We start from the raw sequence: 18,249 nt of genomic DNA, 5'->3' as shown, positions 1-18,249 counted from the left end.
TATACAAGTAATTAAAATGCAACAAACCAGATGGAAAATTTGAACCCGCAAAACACTTGAGATTCAGTATTACCCAACAAACGGTCTAGTAGTAGTAGACGATTAGAAGTAATACCAAAGTACGGCCTCCAAAGACATCACTGGGAACCATCCGATACAAAACATGAGTCGACTGTGATAAAAACGAAACAGCAGTCTGCTTATCATGGCAGGATGCCTGAAATTAGAAAACACATTACAGAAGATATAAACAAGCTATAGACCCAGTGATTGGAATGAAATTGAAAATTTCAGAACAAACTTAAACAGGGAAAGATGTAAGAGTATCTGCAGTTCTGCACTAATAATCAAACATTAACACCTAGCAAACCAGCCATTCAAGTAGGCCGAGATCTTAGAGGTATTTTGAATTTTGGGATATGTTGGGTCATCTTTGGGTCAACTCATGCAGTTTGAGTCTGGTCATTTCGGTTTGTGCCACCGCCGCAATAAAATTGGGTGTAGCTTAAATTAGTCATTTCAGGTAATGTCAGACCAGGTCATTAAACCATGTCAATATTGGGTGCACCAAAGCTTGCACTAACTAGTTAACTACGAGTCAGATTGGGTTAACCGGTTTCTGGTCATTTCCAGGTTATCTATTCAGGTATAAAATGAGCTTTGGAACACCGCACACATTTTCAAACACGAATGAGTTTTGTAACATCTACTTACAATCTGCAGTAAAAGCATAAGAAATCGCATGAACAGAATCCAGCCACAAATTCACAATTGTTCTTAAATAAAATGGGCCAGAAATCAGAAGCAAAGCCGGAAAAGGCATACCAGAAAAGCATACCTATAAAGTCGGAGAGACAGTAGCGAGGAACTCCTCATCCTCTGCAAAGACCTCCAAATTCAAGGACTTCAGGAGATACTCAATTGCATCCTCAGCAAATTCCACCAAAAAGCCGAGCTTGATGAGTTCGCAAAGTCCAGGAATCAGATCTTCCTTCTCCCAAAGCAATCCTCGAGATACAACTTCTGCAAACATTGTGGCATATTCTAAAACATTCTTAAGCCCACCTGACTTGTCGAGTTTCTGAGTGACAAATTTATCACCATCCCTCTGCCAACGTACCATTTGACTGCTGCTAACCTCAACCATCTCCCCTGCAGTAATCTTCAAGCTGTAAATCGTTGAAATAGCCTCTGAAGTCTCAAAAAAAGTGAGATTGAGTAAACTTTTGACCATGTCATGTCTGCTCTTTACGTGGATCTTCAGTTCTGAATCAGCAAGAAATCCTAATATGAGCATTAAGAGACCTTTTGAAATATAAACATCCTTTGGGTTCACCTGCTTCCATTCCTTGCATTTCAAGTCAGACAGCTCATATTTTCTGACAGTTTCAGAGATTTTTCGAACTCCAATCTTGGAGAATAAATGAAACAGCCTGTGATGGGAAATGGCGGACACATTTTTCCTCGGATACCAGACAAATATTGGGTTTGGAGAATATTTGTCGAAAAGATCTTTCAATACGAGATCATCGGGGATGAACACTTTATGTTTCCTCAGCAAAAGAACATCAGTTGATCCATTAGAAAACGCGGGTACTTTCGCTACACTATTAAAAAACAAACTCTCGTTTTTTGAGTTGAGATTCATTATGAATTGCCCCCAAAAAGCCTGGCATTCATCAACTGATAATGTAAACCTTGAGTTTTCCCACTCCTTCCAGAGGATGCAGTAATCCACTATAGAGGGCATGGATTTGACATTAAAGGTCTCTGAGAAAAACATAAGGAGGTCTGGTTTGTATTTTGTTCGATCAAGAGCATGAAAACGTGACTTGAAAAGACCTTTTGTGTCACGCAGAACACATTCCTTTGGGCTGACCCACATGCCATCATCAGAGCTAGTTGGGAACCAGATTCTCCAAGCCCCAGCACTCGGTGTCCAATTTGCATCATTCAAAAATGAATATATCCGCTCAATCTTGGAAAATTCAGTAAGAGACATAAGATGACTAGCAAGCATTGAATTTGCATTGCTACTAGGCAAATCAACAGTGACTCCAAGAGTAGCAAGCTCTGTCTTGTACGAAGATAATTTCCCATAGTACTCGTCGTCAATGAATGGACCATCACAAAGCTGCAAAAATCTTGGTTGATCATATAACAAGCACTCTTGTGGACTCTTATACCCAAGAGTGGACTTTATCCACTTTGTTTGCTGAACTTTTTTCAAGAAATCCTCGGGAAATGATTCCAGGCTCTTCAGTTTAGCATTCCTGATACACTTGAGCAACGAAACTAAGCTACCAGGAGTTATACTCTTAACATCCTGTGGGAAAAAGATACGACTCAAAACCAAATGAGACCCTTCATCGAGATCAATCACTACACCCATACTTCTCAACACATCTCTCCACTCATGGATGGCTTTACCATAGCAATTCACGTCATCAACAAAAGGAAGTATTGTAATCTGGTCTATAGCCTGCCATTCTGAACTGAACAAGATACAATCCTTTGGTGACCTGAAATCCCCAATTCGGGTTTTGATCCATTTAGCTTCCAGAAAGCATGCTCTTAATTCCTCGGGAAGTGTTTGCCTGGCATTCTTCAAGTTTCTATAGCAAGCAATAAACGAGAGGGCGTTCTCCTTGGTAAAAGATTTCAACAAAACTCTTTGCTTGAACACTGCACAAAATTTCTCAACAGCGTAGTCAAATTCCACCGCCACCCTAAGTTTCCTCAGTACACCTTTGTAACGGAATATGCTACCTCCATAGAAATCAACATCAATGCAAGGAAAATCATCAAATACCTGCAACAAGCATCCCCATTCTCGATCAAATAGGAAGCATTCACTAGGACGCAAGTAACCCCTGTTTGTCTTCAAGCATTTCGCAGATTTCAAGGCAGCAACAAGTTTATTGGTTTTACGGGTGTTGCTTATGCACTTGAGAGCAAAAAGTAAAGACTTAGGCGTCAGACGGTGCAGAGTTGAAGCAGGTTTCACATTGTCAATCACAATCTGATAATTGTTATTGAACTCCACCATAACCCCCAGTAAACCCAGCTCGGTCTTGTAATTCATAACATCTTTACTATAATAATCTTGATCAATGAAAGGTATGTTACTGATTGTTGATGCATCTTTCCAGGATTCAGCATAGAGGGCAGATTCGACAGGGAACCTGTATCCACGGGACGTCCTCACCCATTTCACATATATTATGCTGTTGATAAATTCATCTACTGGGAGATATTTAGTCCTCAAAAACTGGATGAAATTGAGCATGGCAATAACCTTGGTACTAGTCAGATTATAAATTTTAGCCATGGACATGAGATGTTTGCCAATGAATTCACACGCTTGCCCACATTCGAACATTACTCCAATTGCTTTTAGCTCATCTTCATAACCGGTCAGTTTATTATCATAATGTTCCTGATCAACCAATGGTATGTCGACCATATCTGAGCCATTCTGCAGTAGACTTCCCCATGATGAACTAGGAAGAAATGATTGAGATGGAGGTTTGTAAAGTATACAACCACTAACACTCACTCTCAACCAGTGCCCATCAGTAATACATCTCAAGAATTCCTCAGGCAATCGGATTCCCCTAGATCTCAAATTCTTAATCCAATCTAAAAGGAGAAACACATTTTCCTTCCTCAACGGTCCAGACACGGCAGAAAAAGAAGAGTTTGGGGGACGTATTTCCGGGATGTCATAAGCACCAGCCCAACATCGAAGAAACTTAATCAGTTCATTCTGAGCTGTGCGCTCCCCAGCATATTGAGCTGACGTTAAATAATCTTCAGTTAGCTCCATGAATTCCTCATTTCGCCATGGATTAGAGCCCAACAAATCAACCCACTTGCTCCCATTAGCAGGTACCAGCACTCCCTTTTGTCCAACATATACACCACCATATCGGTCAACAAGTGGCATCTGGCTGCATATATTCCTCACCTCAGTATCTTGAAGAAAGTGGTTTTCGTATGAATGATGAAGAAAGTGAGCAAAAACTATGACCGGCCTAGAACTACTACTTCTGAGTGAGTTCTTAAGAAGATTTGAGTATTCACAAACATCCAGAGTCTTTACTTTGACATGATCTTTCATCCAAGTCAATAAATCATCCACTTTTAAGCAGACCTCTTGCATCTTTTGAGGTAAGAAAACTAGCTTTGATGCAGATATGAATTCCGTGCTCCACTTAATCAGCCAAGAAATATCTTTAGAGTATTTTGAGAGGCAGAGATGATATGACTGATGATTTACAGCTTCATTCACGGTTAAGAGAGAAACAGTGTCAGCAGCAGTTACATACTTCAGAAGTGGTATACTTCTCACAGAGGCTATATCAAATGAGTTCCAATTAATCGCTAAAAAGTAAAGCAACCACAAGTAAACTTTTTCCTCTAAACCCACAAGATTACAACTTTTGATGCACTTTGGATACCAGTCATGGTCAACAAACTCGATTCCAAGGAACTCAAGCTCGTCGTTGTATTTACTGTTATCCAAAGAAGAGTGCAATATGTGTTTCCCATGGGAAGAAAGGTTATGTAATTTTGCTCCTTCAGCTTTCGCATGTAACAGTATATCCCAAAACATTGGCGCTAACCTGCCAACTTCACTTGGTTTGTGAAAATATTTCTGACTCGAGTGTGATTCTGACATAATTATGCTTTCTTGACGGAGCCTCTCTTTTATCGCCTCCCTTATAACATTCAACTTAGAGTAGGCCGAACTTTTAACAGGCAGAAATGCAAACATGGAAGCCAGGGTGGAAGCAGGAGCATCTTCTCTTGTTTTCACAAGAGAGACAAATGCATTAATAAAAGCACTGGGAACACAATCAAGGATACCTTGGTTCCATTTGTCATCCCAAAGAATAGCCTCTCTAGATGATGGGAGAAGAAAATCAGCCTGTATTATGAATGGCAGATTTGTTACTGTCTCAGTGGGAAGGAAAGCGTATATGCCAGAGCATGTCATTCCTCGATCAAGACGCTTGCCATATGGAAAAGCCAATGTAATAGACCATTCCTCAATATCCTTCCTCTTGTCTACCTTATTCTCAACCTTCACAGGAAACTTCTGCCTCCACATATAATACCGACATTCGCCCTGTGACTCATCCCCATCTTCCTCAGCCGCCAAGTGAACAGTATAGGACTCGGCATCGATATTTTTCTTGGATACAAAGTCCCTTTCACTTGAAATTGAAATTGCACGAACACTATTTAGCTTTGGGTTTTGATTATCCTCCTTAACTGAGAGCCGCTTGATTTTTGAGAGAAATAAGAGCAGCTCTGGATGGAGACTTGACAGTTGTTCCTTCACTGCTTTAACTTTATCAGCCTTTAAAGGCAAAATCAATGTAGTGGTTGGCAGGGATGTATGCCGACCATAAATTTCCTGGATGTCTGAGACGCAAGGCTTGTCAACCCATTCTGGAACGATGTAGGCAATATCGCACTCAGTACAAGGCTTTTCACTAAACCGTATTTGGTAACCATTACTGAAGATGTAAGGATTAGCTGTTAAGAGAAATACACTTTTGAAGCCGATACCTAAAACCAGACATAAAACAAATGGGGATCAATTATAAACTCAACGGATAGCAGCTATTCTAAAACGGTCATAATCGTTTCTGCATAACTAAGTACTATAGTATACTCCGTATCAATCAACTACTGCAGAAAATGCTAGTTCCTGCAGAAAAAGGTGTGTGCAGGGAGAGACCAACTTAAGAACTACAGTTTAAAAAATCAGGATGTCCCATCAAAATACTCTTACTTTCCTTGGGTTCCTCCACAAAGGAAGATAATATTTGTAAGCATACAAAGAACCAGATTATAAATTAAGGTGCAAAGGCTCAAGACATCAAACACAATTCATCCTTGTTCTTAGTTTAGAAGGTACAAAGTATACGGAGATTACGAGGGGCCAAGGTGACAAGGCGTCTGCTTCATGCACAGTTTTTTTAACAAATTTATAGTTTATACAATAAAAAAAAAAGGTTTTGTGCAACTATACCTTTTTCAGATTAAAAAGAGAGATGGGCATAATAGAGAAAAGAAAAGGGCAAAATAAGAGAAACAGAAGAAAAAAAAATCAGGGATTATGCAAAGTAGTTTGCAGCGCCTGATAAGACTTATGCGCAAGGCACACGACACAGTTTGACTAGTGACTCACTAAGGCCATGGAGCTTGTTTTTATAAATTAAGGCTAGTTGCACAATGACTTCAAGTCAATGGAATGATACCTTTCTCCCCGATATAACCACGTTTTCGGTTGCCAGCTTTGGTAGAATCACCAACACTACAAATGGATTCAATGTTCTTTCTCAAGAACCCCTTCTCATTGTTAAAGATCAACAAAGTAGCAGGGGCTCCGGTGCCTGTTATGTCACGAGAAGTTATCAAAAATTCCAATGATGGTTCTACTCCTTCCAAGTACTCATTGTCTTCAGCATTCTGCATCAAAGGTTATCTTAGTGAGCTACTTTGTTCAACAAATTCAACTGAGTAAATATTTGGCAGAGAGCATATTACCACAACATAATATAATGCCGCTTGACCAAACGTGTTAATCATAGATAAATTTCCGAAAATACCAAACTGCATATGCTTGGGCAAATTGTGAATACACAACAATACTTTTTCACTATGGCAGAATCATGTTTAATCACATTCCCAGGACACCAAAAAGATAAAAGTAACTTGACAATTTTCAGTAGTGAACTATAGAAAAGCCTCAGGTTCCGCGCATAAAACAAAAAACAAAAAAGCAACAGCCCACACTATGTTCTCTTCACTTGGCATAGTCCTAGTTTTTAACCAACCAGTTACCAGCTACATCAGTTAAGGTTATACAAGGACTGTACTGAATTTTGCTTGCCAACTAGGCCATTATATAACGTACAAAACGTCAAATCATACTACTTACTGAACAATGATTGTGAGAACTGATGAGGGATTGCTGATCATCTAGTTACAACGATGACATTCACCCAAAGCCACTGGAGTATTAAGGGTGTTACGACCACATAATAACTGTGTTCTTCGACACTTCACTTTGAGTGTGTCTCAAATGTCCGACACTCTGATCTTACGACATTCTGACACTTCACTGTTTGGTCTAAAAAAATGTGTCTGCTACCTAAACTCGCCACTGTGACACTGTGTCATGTCGGGCAGGTGCAGCTGAGTTACGACTTACGACAGTGAGAACCCGACTAGTACAGCTCCAACAACCAATTTCATCAACCAAAACAACCCCAGAGTCCCAAATACAGTTCAGTCATCATGCAATCTAGTGCAGACCAAAAATGTGCCTAATTTAGCAATTAATTTTGTATCCAATATCAATCACATTATTTATTAGTTATATACTCTCTCCATCCAAAATATAACATCATCAGCATCCAATTTTAATCGGATCCAAACAGCGGACCCGTATTAGCCTTTACTATAACAAGCAAATTGGGAAAACCCAAACTGCAGGAGTACAATTAACTTAATCAGAATGGATGTCAAGGATGTATAACTGCCAAATTTCTGACAAATGATGTACAACGGATCCACACACAGAATTTAATAGCCAAATAACTTCTAGTGGAATACAAAAATTTACATAAACTCGTGTAAGACGGTTTTATGGAGATTTGTGAATTGAAATAGGCATTAAGGTTATAACCGCCGCTCAAACTAGGTGAGACCGTCACTCAAAAGACTTTAAAAAAAAATTCTATCATCAAATGGGTTAATCCTAGTTGCAAACATGAACATAGTTCATTTCCCTTTCTTCAAATTTGTATAAAGACCAAATTCATCACACCCAATTGAAAAAACAAACAATAGAATAAGTTTATGTAAGAAAATGTTCCGTTTTACAATAAATTTGTATAAGTAGACCCTAGTCACCCTACACAAGTAATTGCGACGAACAAAATGATAGGGAGTACAAAATAGAGGATGAAATTGAAACAAACCCGTAACTCGATACGATAATTAATTAGGGTAAGAATCAATAGACCTGAATAAGTTCCATCAAAAAGTGAACATCTTTAGAGTACAATTCAGCAGAAAGGTACTTGACACCCATTCTTAAATCATTACGCAACGGATTTTTGTCACCAACTCCAATCCAAAATTTATTTTTCCGTAATTGGTGTATGTGTTGTTTAGCTGACGCCATATTTGCAGAATTCTCCATTAAACGAAGTATGTAATTCTCCAACTAATCTTTAAGCAGAAGTGAGGGGGATTATATAGTGGAAAAATGGTGGTAAACAATTGTGAATGGACTAATTGTAGTACGTTGATAGTACGACACCTTTTTGCATGGTATTCACGATTTGATCGACCTATATGAGTTTAAAAAGCCATGGTGGATGAGGGGGTTAGCAGAGCGCTCGCTACGAAAAATTTCAAAATTTTTGAAAAAGGAAAAATTGGATTTTTTTCAAGATTACCTTATATTATTATTACTCATTTGCTCCCACTGACTTCAAATCCTGCATCCTCTACTGATTAAAAGTGAGGCGTTTTATCAAGTTTGAGGCTTAACTTGAGAGAATTTATGAATACATATATATGACTACAAGGTCGTAAATAGTGTCATACTACTAGCGTCTACAAGGGCGAATTTAGGAGGTCCAGACGGCAAGAATCCACCGACCATCATAAACTTATTTTTTTGAGGGGGGTCGAGATAGTAGTAAGTTTATGTGACTGAGTTGGTAAAGCTTTCTAGTTGTGGAGTCCGTGTGGGTTAGGGATTGTTTGGTTCATACTTTATAAAGTACTAACCAAATATGTTTGGTGTGGTGGTTGCTCACCTCATCCCTTAACCATGAGGTTAGGGGTTCGATCCCGCCAATGGGAATGGAGCAAACTCTTTGGCCAGCCGTTTACCTCTTCGTGAGAGCACGCGCGGCGAGGGGATTATACACTGTTGTCGACGGTGGACACCCCCGGTTTACACCAAAAAAAAATAAAGTACTCCGTCTTACACTAGGTGGAAGTGCAATCGTAAAGAACTTTCATATATGTAGTAGTTGAAAACTTGAGATTTTATTATTGTTAAACAAGTTTTAAGCCAGAATTTGTTAATTCGAAAATGAATGATGGTTGAAATTTTGAAGTTAACAAGGCTTGTTCACACATTCGCAAAAAACCTAGGATTTAATGTTTTCAATCGGCTTTAGGGACTGAACCATCCTGTCCATTATTCGGCCAAACATGGTGGTTCTACAGTCTACACTATTAGACCCTTAGAAAAGCTTATTTCACATGCCTATAAGGAGCATCACCCGACTACTGTTTTACACCAAAACATATTCCAAGTCGCATAAGAACAAATATTTGTCAAAGAAGAAAATACCGAAAATGTTCACATAAGTTGATAATGTACTATTCAACAACTCAGATGAAATATTTGATCCAGCAACACACTTGAGATTCAATATTTACCCAACAAACTAGTAGTAGTAGTAGTAGTAGTAGTAGTAGTAGTAGTAGACAACTGGTGGTACCAAATTACGATCTCCGTAGACATCACTGGGAACCATCCGGTACAAAAAAGGGATTGCGATCATACGAAACCCAAATCTTGGCACCATAGCAGCAAGCCTGAAAAAAGGAAAAAGACATTACAGAAGATGTAAACATGCAGTCTCAGCTAGAACCGGTGATGGAAAAGAATTGTGCATTACAGAAACATGGTAAACAAGAAAGATGGGAGTGTATTACTATTGTTGCGAAACAAATAAAATGATCTCAGACAGTGCAACAAAGAACACAAGTATCAGGAACTGATGAAGTCTAGAAAATCTGCACTATCAAAAACACATAGCAAACCGGTCATACGAGTAGGTCGAGCTATTGTATTTTAAATTTCAGATCCTTGGGTCATATTTGGGTAGGCTCATGCAGCTTTGAATCTGGTCATCTCAGTAGCCGTCTATTAAGATTTTTGTCATTCGTCCTGTAATAAAATCGGGTGTAGCTTGAATTAATCATGTCGGGCAAACCATGTCAATATTGGGCACATCAAAGTTTGTGCTAACTACAAGTCAGAGTAGGCAACTGTGTTTCCGGTAATTTCCAGTAATCTATTCAGGTATTTATGAGCCTCATTACACAAATTTCAGCTCGACTGACTTTTGTCACGCCTACTAACAATCATAAGTGAATGCACAAGAAATTGCACTACCAGAATCAAACCACAATTCACGACTGTCCTTCCTAAATTAAAATGGCCAGAAGTGAACCAAGAAAATCATACCTATAAAGCCGCAGAGACAGTAGCGAGGAAATCCTCATCCTCAGCAAAGACCTGCAAATTCTTGGACTTCAGGAGATACTCAATCGCATCCTCAACAAATTCCACCAAAAAGCCGAGCTTGATGAGTTCACTAAGTCCAGAAACCAAATCCTCCTTCTCCCAAAGCAATCCTCGAGATACAACTTCTGCAAACATTGTCGCATATTCTAAAACGTTCTTCAACCCACCTGTTTTGTCGAGTTTCTGAGTGATAAATTTATCACCATCCCTCTGCCAACGTACCATTTGACTGCTACTAACCTCAACCATCTCCCCTGCAGTAATCTTCAAGCTGTAAATCGTTGAAATAGCCTCTGAAGTCTCAAAAAAAGTGAGATTGAGTAAACTTTTGACCATGTCATGTCTCCTCTTTACGTCGATCTTCAGTTCTGGATCAGCAAGAAATCCTAATATGAGCATTATGAGACCTTTTGAAATATAAACATCCTTTGGGTTCACCTGCTTCCATTCTTTGCATTTCAAGTCAGACAGCTCATATTTTCTGACAGTTTCAGAGATTTTTCTAACTCCAATCTTAAGGAATAAATGAAACAGCCTATGATGGGAAATGGCGCCCATATTTTTCCTCGGATACCAGACAAATATTGGGTTTAGGGAATAATTGTCGAAAAGATCTTTCAATAAGAGATCATCCGGGATAAACACGTCATGCTTACTCAGCAAAAGAGCATCAGTTGATCCACTGGAAAAAGCAGGTACTTTCGCCACTCTCTCAAAAATCAAACTCTCGTTTTTCGAGTTGAGAATCATCATCACTTGCCCCCAAAAAGCCTGGCATTCATCAACTGATAATGTAGACCTTGAGTTTTCCCACTCCTTCCAGAGGGTGAAGTAATCGTCAATAGAGGGCTTGGATTTGACCTCAAAGGTCTTCGAGAAAAACATAAGGAGGTCTGGCTTGTATTCCGCTCCATCAAGCACATGAAAACGTGACTTAAAAAGACCTTTTGCATCATGCAAAACACATTCATTTGGGCTGACCCACATGCCATCATCAGAGCTTGTTGGGAACCAGATTTTCCAATCCCCAGCATTCGGTTTCCAATTTACTTCATTCAAAAATGAATATATCCGCTCAATCTTGGTAAACTCGGTAAGAGACATGAGGTGGCTAGCGAGCATTGAATTTGCATTGCTACTAGGCAAATCAATGGTGACTCCTAGAGTAGCGAGCTCTGTCTTGTATGATGATGATAACTGCCCGTAGTACTCTTCATCAATGAATGGACAGTCACAACGCTGTAAATTCCTTCGTTGGTCAAATAACAAGCACTCTTGTGGACTCTTATACCCAAGTGTGGATTTCACCCACTTTGTTTGCTGAACTTTTTTCAAGAAATCCTTTGGAAATGATTCTGGGCTTTTTAGTTTAGCATTCCTGATACACCTGAGCAAGGAAACAATGCTAGCAGGAGTTATACCCTTAACATCCCGTGGGAAAAGGACATGACACAAAACCAAATGAGACCCTTCATCGAGATCAATCACTACACCCATACTTCTAAGCTCATCTCTCCACTCATGGATGGCTACACCATAGCAATTCACGTCATCGACAAAAGGAAGTGTTGTAATCTGGTCCACAGCCTGCCATTCTGAACTGAACAAGATGCAATCCTTGGGTGACCTAAAATCCCCAAGCCGGGTTTTTATCCATTTCGTTTCCTGTATGCATGCTCTTAAATCCCCAGTAACTGTTCGCCTAGCATTCTTCAAATTTCTATAGCATGCAATAAATGAAAGGGCATTCTCCTTCGTAAAAGATTTCAATGAAACTCTTTGCTTGAACACTGCACATAATTTCTTTACAGCGTCATCGAATTCCACCACCACTCCAATTTTACCCAACACATCTTTGTAAAGGAATATGCTGCTTCCATAGAAGTCAACATCAATGCAAGGAAAATCATCAAATACCTGCAAAATGCAGCCCCATTCTCGATCAAATAGGAAGCATTGACTAGGACACAAATATCCCCTGTTTGTCTTCAAGCACTTGTCAGATTTCAAAGAAGCAACAAGTTTATCGGTTTTACGACATTTGCTTATACACTTGAATGCAAAAAGTAATGACTTGGAGGTCAAACTGTGCAGAGTTGCAGCGGGTTTCAAATTGTCAATCACAATCTGATAATTTTCATTGAACTCCACCATAACCCCTAGTAGACCCAGCTCCATCTTGTATTTCAGAACATCCTTGCTATAGTAATTCTGATCAATGAAAGGTATATTACTGACCGTTGATGCATCTTTCCAGGATTCAACATAGAGGACCGATTCGACAGGGGACCTGTCTCCACAAGAGGTCCTCACCCATTTCACATTTTTTATGCTGTTTATAAATTCATCTACTGGGAGATATTTAGTCCTCAAAAACTGGATGAAACTGAGCATGGCAATAACCTTGGTACTGGTCAGGTTATAACTTTCAGCCATGGACATGAGACGTTTGCCAATAAATTCACAAGCTTGCCCACATTCGAATATGACTCCAATCGCTTTTAGCTCTTCCCCATAACAGGTTAATTTATTATCGTAAAATTGCTGATCAACCAATGGTATGTCAACCATGTCAGAACCATTTTGGAGTAGACTTCCCCATGATGAACTAGGAAGAAATGATTGAGATGGAGGTTTGTAAATTGTACTACCGCTGATTCTAACCCTCAGCCAGTTCCCATCCTTAACACATCTCAAGAATTGCCTAGGCAACCCAATTCCCCTGGATCTCAAACTCTTAATCCAATCCAAAAGAAGGAACACATTCTCCTTCTTCAACGGTCCAGAAACGGCAGGAATAGAAGTGTTCGGCGGAGATATTTCTGGGATGTCGGAAGCACCAGCCCATCTTCGAAGAAACTTAACCAGCTCATTTTTAGGAGTGTGATGACCAGCATGTTGGCCTGAAGTCATATAATCTTCAGTTAGCTCCATGAACTCCTCATCTCTCCATGGATTAGAGCCCAACAAATCAACCCACTTGCTCCCATTTGCAGGAACAAGCACTCCCTTTTTTCCAACATACACACCACCATAACGGTCAACAAGTGGCATCTGGCTGCATATATTTCTCACCTCGGTATCTTGAAGAAATTGTTTTCCATAAGAATGATGGAGAAAGTGAGCAAAAGTTATGACCAGCCTAGAGCTACTACTTCGGAGTGAGTTCTTAAGAATATTTGAGTACTCATAGACGTCTAGAGTCTTTACTTTGACATGATCTTTCATCCAAGTCAATATAGCATCCACTTTTAAGCAGCTCTCCTGCATCTTTTGAGGTAAGAAAACTAGCTTTGATGCAGATATGAATTCTGTGCTCCACTTAATAAGCCAAGAAATATCCTTCGGGTATTTTGATCGGCAGAGAAGATATGACTGATCTACTGCTCCATTCACGGTTAACATAGAAACATCGCCAGCAGCATTAACATATTTCAGAAGTGGTATACTTCTCACAGATGCTCTATCGAATGAGTTCCAATTTTTCGCTAGAAAGCAAAGCAACTCCATGTAAGTATCTTCCCCTAAACCCACAAGATTACAACTTTGGATGCACTTTGGGTACCAATCATGGTCAACAACCTTGATCCCTAGGAACTCAAGCTCGGCATTGTACTTACTTTTATCGAAAGAGGAGTTTAGTATGTGTTTCCCATGGGAAGACAGGTTATGAAGTTTTGCTCCTCGAGCTTTTGCATTTAACAATATCTTCCAAAACTCTGGCATTAACCTGCCAACTTCACTTGGTTTATGAAAAAACTTCTGACTCGAGTGTGATTCTGACAAAATAATGCTTTCTTGATTCAGCCTCTCTTTGATCGCCTCCCTGATACCATTCAACTTAGGGTAGGCCGAGCTTTTAACAGGTAGAAATGCCAACATGGATGCCAGACTGGAAGCAGGAGCATCTTCCTTTGTTTTCACAAGGGCGACAAATGCATTTATGAAAGCACTGGGAACACAGTCAAGGATACCTTGGTTCCATTTGTCATCCCAAAGAATAGTCTCTCTGGATGATGGCAGAAGAAAATCAGCCTGAACTATGAATGGCAGATTTGTAACTGTCTCAGTGGGAAGGAAAGCATATATACCAGAGCTCGTCATTCCTCGGTCAAGACGCTTGCCATAAGGAAAAGCCAAGGTAATGGACCATTCCTCGATATCCTTCCTCTTTTCGACCTTATGCTCACTCTTCACAGGAAACTTTTGCCTCCACATATAATACCTACATTCGTCCTGTGAGTCATCACCACCTTCCTCAGCAGACAAGTGAACTGTGTATGACTCTGCATCAATGTTTTTCTTGGATACAAAGTCCCTTTCACTAGAAATTGAAATTGCTCGAACGGTATTTAGCTTGGGGTTAACATTATCCTCCTTAACTGAAAGCCGCTTGATTTTTGAGAGAAATAAGAGCAGCTCTGGATGGAGACTTGACAGTTGCTCCTTCACTGCGTTAACTTTATCAGCCTTTAACGGCAAAATCAATGTAGTGGTTGGCAGGGATGTATGACGACCATAGATTTCCTGGATGTCTGAGATGCAAGGCTTGTCAACCCACTCCGGAACAATGTAGGCAATATCACACTCAGTGCAAGGCGTTTCACTAAACCGTATTTGATAGCCATTACTGAAGATGTAGGGATTAGCTGTTAACAGAAATACGCTTTTGAAGCCAATACCTAGAACAAGACATAAAATTTATGAATTAACAGAAACTCAACAGATAATGACGGTTCTGAAACCATCATACAGTAGATCAATCACATAATGCAGAAAAAAATTACTTACTCCAATTCTTTAATCTCTTAAGGTGACTTGGAGAAAACGTGTGTGCAGGGAGGGAGCAGTTTGAGAACTAAAGCTTACAAAGAAAGGATGCCCATCATAATTCTAACACTTTCCTTAGGTTCCTCCGCTATCAGAACTTTAAGTACTCGTAATAAAATTACAAAGTAAAGGATATACTAGGAAAAAATGATATATCCTTGTTAGTTTTAAAAGGTTTAAAGTGCACGGTGATAACGAGGGTCATCGTGACAAGGCGCAAGGCGTAAATGAAGGTGTGTGCTCAAGGGTAATGTTTTTCTAACAAACTTGTACGGAGTATTTCACAGATATAAGTAGTGTGAAGCAATATCTTTTTCAGATTCAGAAGAGCGATAAGACATAAAACGGCAACAAAAGGGGCAAAATAAGAAAAAATCAAAGAAAAAGTAAGGAACTAAACAAAGTAGTTTGCAGCGCCTGATAAGCCTTGTGCACAACACAGTCGCACACGATGCATTTTGATTGACTCATTGAGACATGGTGCCTGCTTTTATAAATTAAGGCTCAGTTGCACAATATGTATTGATACTATCGCATTATAGACTTCAAGTTAATAAAATGGTACCTTTCTCCCCGATATAACCATGTTTTCGGTTGCCAGCTTTGGTAGAATTACCAACACTACAAATGGATTCAATGTTCTTTCTCAAGAACCCCTTCTCATTGTTGAAGATCAACAAAGTCGCAGGGGCTCCAGTGCCTGTTATATCGAGAGAAGTGATCAAAAACTCCAAAGATGGTTCCACACCCTCCACGTACTCATTATCTTCGGCGTTCTGCATCAAAAGTAATCCAAGCAAACAACTTTGTTCAACAAAAACCAACCTAGGAAAATTTTGACAGCGACGTCTATCGTACTTCGGTTGACTGCACACACTATATAGCAAGTCAAATCCTCGCTTAAGCATATCACATCAACAGAATGCAGGTTGATCTAAAATATAAATCATATATAAAGTTCTGAACATACAGAACCGCATATGCTTAGTTGCTTACACAAAATGTAAAAACACTAATACTTTTTCACTTTGCTGGAACCATATTTGATCACATTCCCACCAACCAAGGAAAATCTTTTTCGCGCATATGAAACTAGTCTTTAACCAGCCAACTACACCAATTAAGGTTATACAAGGACTGTTGAATTTGGTTTTACCAAGCGAGTCACTAGATAAGGCCAGCCCATTAGATAACGTACCAAATGTCAAAAGTCATACTCCGTACTACTTGACCAATGATTGTGGTAACTGATGAGGGATTAGTACTCATCTAATTACAACTATGTCATACACCCAAAGCCACCGGCAGATCTACTATATAGTAACAGTGTCAGGGTTCTCATGACCAGGTAGAACTATTCTATTTCGACATTTCACTTTGAGTGTGTGTCACATGCCTGACACTATATTACATTATTACGACATTCTGACACTCCACTTCCTTGTTCAAATTTTTTTTGCACAAAACAGTCGTGTCTACTACTACCTAAACTCGCCACCATGTCATGTCAAACACTTGCAATTTTTCAGCCGAGTTGGTTAGTGACGCAAAACGAGACTACTAAATCTCCAACAACCTATTCCAACCACCAATTTCCATCAACCAATACAGACCCAAATGTGCCTAGTTTTGCAATTTATTTTGTAGTCTCTCCCTCCAGAGGAAAACATCATCATCCAATTTTAAGAAATTTTTGCTTAAATGGGTTTAACCTAGAACTAGAAAATGAGGTTCGTTTGAAGTATTTATCAAAAATGAACATGTCATCAAACGAGCAACATTTAGCCTTTCTTCCCCAAAATACCCTCGCGTAAACAAAAAAAACTCATTTTTAATTATTTCTCTTTAATCCATGGTTATAGTCTTCTCCATACTAGAAAAAGGCGATAGCTGGTAGTAAGGTTCGGTCAACTCCGTAAAAATCTAGCAATTGAATGCTGAAGTGTAATTTTCTAATTAGATTTGCAAATGCAAAAAAATCAATTATTTTGGAGCAAACTGCAATCAATTCAGCACAGAGCATAATAACATATTCAAGTAACTATACACTGAGAATTGACAATTAACGAGAAGCTAAATTAGAAAGGCCTAAATTATTCAACTAACATAGCGCAATTTGCCAACTATATGAATTAAACAGGCACAAGAGATTCGATATCAAACTATAACAGAAAATTAGCAGAAATAAAGGTGATCGCAAAGAGTAATCTAAATAGTAGTGAAAAAGGAATAATGAGAATTATAGCAATAGAAGAAAGAAGTGAATAGAGGTGTACATGAGAGGGTCAGAGTTGAGAATTAGTAATTGCTGATCGAGAAGATGAAAAGCATGTTCTTGAGAGCATACTGGAACAACGTTTTCCGCCATTGTTAGACCTCCCAAGAGATAGAGAAATAAAGGGACGATGATGAAGGGTTGGGATACAACGCTCTATTTAGGCTGATGTGTGATAGAGTCATTTATATCGGGTCAATTGTGTCAAATTAGGACGTCTATGAGAGTTTTTTTTTTTTTTTTTTTTTTTTTTGGCAGCTGTAAAACAAGTTCTACCTATACATATGACAATTGACTCATTTGGTCAAGTGCGCTTATTTTAATAAAAACATAACCTAAAGCAAAAAAGTAAAAGTAACTGCATTGGGTAAACGAAGCGTGTTGATGGTGTGTGGACGGCTGAACACAATGATCATCATCCAAATCAATCTTGAAGTGGCAATCAGAACTCGCCACAAACTCGAACAAAACCTTACTCTTTTTTGTCAACGGTGCTTCGGAGAAATACCTGCAACAAGACACAAAAATGTGTCTCGGAGATTCATCCCCTAGGCTATAAGACACAACTCCTGGAAACCAACGAGACCCTTGAACCGTCGAGGCTGAGCAAAGTGTACTTACGCCACTAGGACGTAGAAAGGAAAAGCGGAAAGCATACCACGAAAGTCTGCCTCCAAAGGAGAAAAAACTCCTACACTCCGAAACACAAACCCAACAGACAAGTACCTTGTAGCTAGACCTGGCAAACGGGTCAACCGGGTCGGGTTCGGGTCGGGCCAGTTTG

General features: G+C 39.4%; 3 protein-coding genes across 4 annotated transcripts; all 3 read right to left on the bottom strand.

Annotated features, from left to right (window-relative positions):
• Position 1: 1 nt before the first annotated feature.
• Positions 2 to 8,364, bottom strand: LOC141602012 (uncharacterized). 2 transcript variants are annotated; one of them, XM_074422324.1, is made up of 4 exons: positions 8,048 to 8,364; positions 6,276 to 6,486; positions 826 to 5,580; positions 2 to 217 (listed from the first exon to the last, which is right to left on the bottom strand). In XM_074422324.1, the coding sequence occupies exons 1-3, from the start codon at positions 8,225 to 8,227 to the stop codon at positions 839 to 841; spliced, it is 5,133 nt and encodes a 1,710-aa protein (XP_074278425.1). In that variant the 5' UTR covers positions 8,228 to 8,364; the 3' UTR covers positions 2 to 217; positions 826 to 838. The 2 variants fall into 2 exon arrangements, with proteins under 2 accessions (XP_074278425.1, XP_074278422.1); XM_074422321.1 differs by having other exon boundaries at positions 839 to 5,580; positions 8,048 to 8,360.
• A 972-nt stretch (positions 8,365 to 9,336) lies between these two features.
• Positions 9,337 to 17,638, bottom strand: LOC141602018 (uncharacterized). Its single transcript, XM_074422329.1, has 4 exons — positions 17,467 to 17,638; positions 15,756 to 15,966; positions 10,301 to 15,042; positions 9,337 to 9,645 (listed from the first exon to the last, which is right to left on the bottom strand). The coding sequence occupies exon 3, from the start codon at positions 14,576 to 14,578 to the stop codon at positions 10,301 to 10,303; it is 4,278 nt and encodes a 1,425-aa protein (XP_074278430.1). The 5' UTR covers positions 14,579 to 15,042; positions 15,756 to 15,966; positions 17,467 to 17,638; the 3' UTR covers positions 9,337 to 9,645.
• Positions 14,586 to 17,558, bottom strand: LOC141642924 (protein NO VEIN-like). Its single transcript, XM_074451921.1, has 5 exons — positions 17,538 to 17,558; positions 16,068 to 16,124; positions 15,756 to 15,966; positions 14,686 to 15,042; positions 14,586 to 14,596 (listed from the first exon to the last, which is right to left on the bottom strand). The coding sequence occupies exons 1-5, from the start codon at positions 17,556 to 17,558 to the stop codon at positions 14,586 to 14,588; spliced, it is 657 nt and encodes a 218-aa protein (XP_074308022.1).
• Positions 17,639 to 18,249: the final 611 nt, after the last annotated feature.

The sequence above is a fragment of the Silene latifolia genome, chromosome 1, assembly GCF_048544455.1.
Source record: "Silene latifolia isolate original U9 population chromosome 1, ASM4854445v1, whole genome shotgun sequence".
NCBI classification, from domain to species: domain Eukaryota; kingdom Viridiplantae; phylum Streptophyta; class Magnoliopsida; order Caryophyllales; family Caryophyllaceae; genus Silene; species Silene latifolia.
The sequence above is the reverse complement of the archived record's forward strand: the minus strand, read 5'-3'. Positions and strand labels throughout refer to the sequence as shown.

Bases quoted from the DNA above. Each gene is read 5' to 3' on its own strand.
- LOC141642924 (XM_074451921.1), bottom strand. From the start codon at position 17,558: ATGGCGGAAAACGTTGTTCCA. The intron at 16,125-17,537 runs GTATGCTCTCAA...TTTATATTTTAG, and splicing joins TGGCGGAAAACGTTGTTCCA to ATCAACCTGCATTCTGTTGA. The intron at 15,043-15,755 runs GTACCATTTTAT...GTCTTGTTCTAG, and splicing joins TGGTTATATCGGGGAGAAAG to GTATTGGCTTCAAAAGCGTA.
- LOC141602018 (XM_074422329.1), bottom strand. From the start codon at position 14,578: ATGTGGAGGCAAAAGTTTCCTGTGAAGAGTGAGCATAAGGTCGAAAAG.
- LOC141602012 (XM_074422324.1), bottom strand. From the start codon at position 8,227: ATGGAGAATTCTGCAAATATGGCGTCAGCTAAACAACACATACACCAA. The intron at 6,487-8,047 runs GTCTATTGATTC...CCTTTGATGCAG, and splicing joins TTTTGATGGAACTTATTCAG to AATGCTGAAGACAATGAGTA. The intron at 5,581-6,275 runs GTATCATTCCAT...GTCTGGTTTTAG, and splicing joins TGGTTATATCGGGGAGAAAG to GTATCGGCTTCAAAAGTGTA.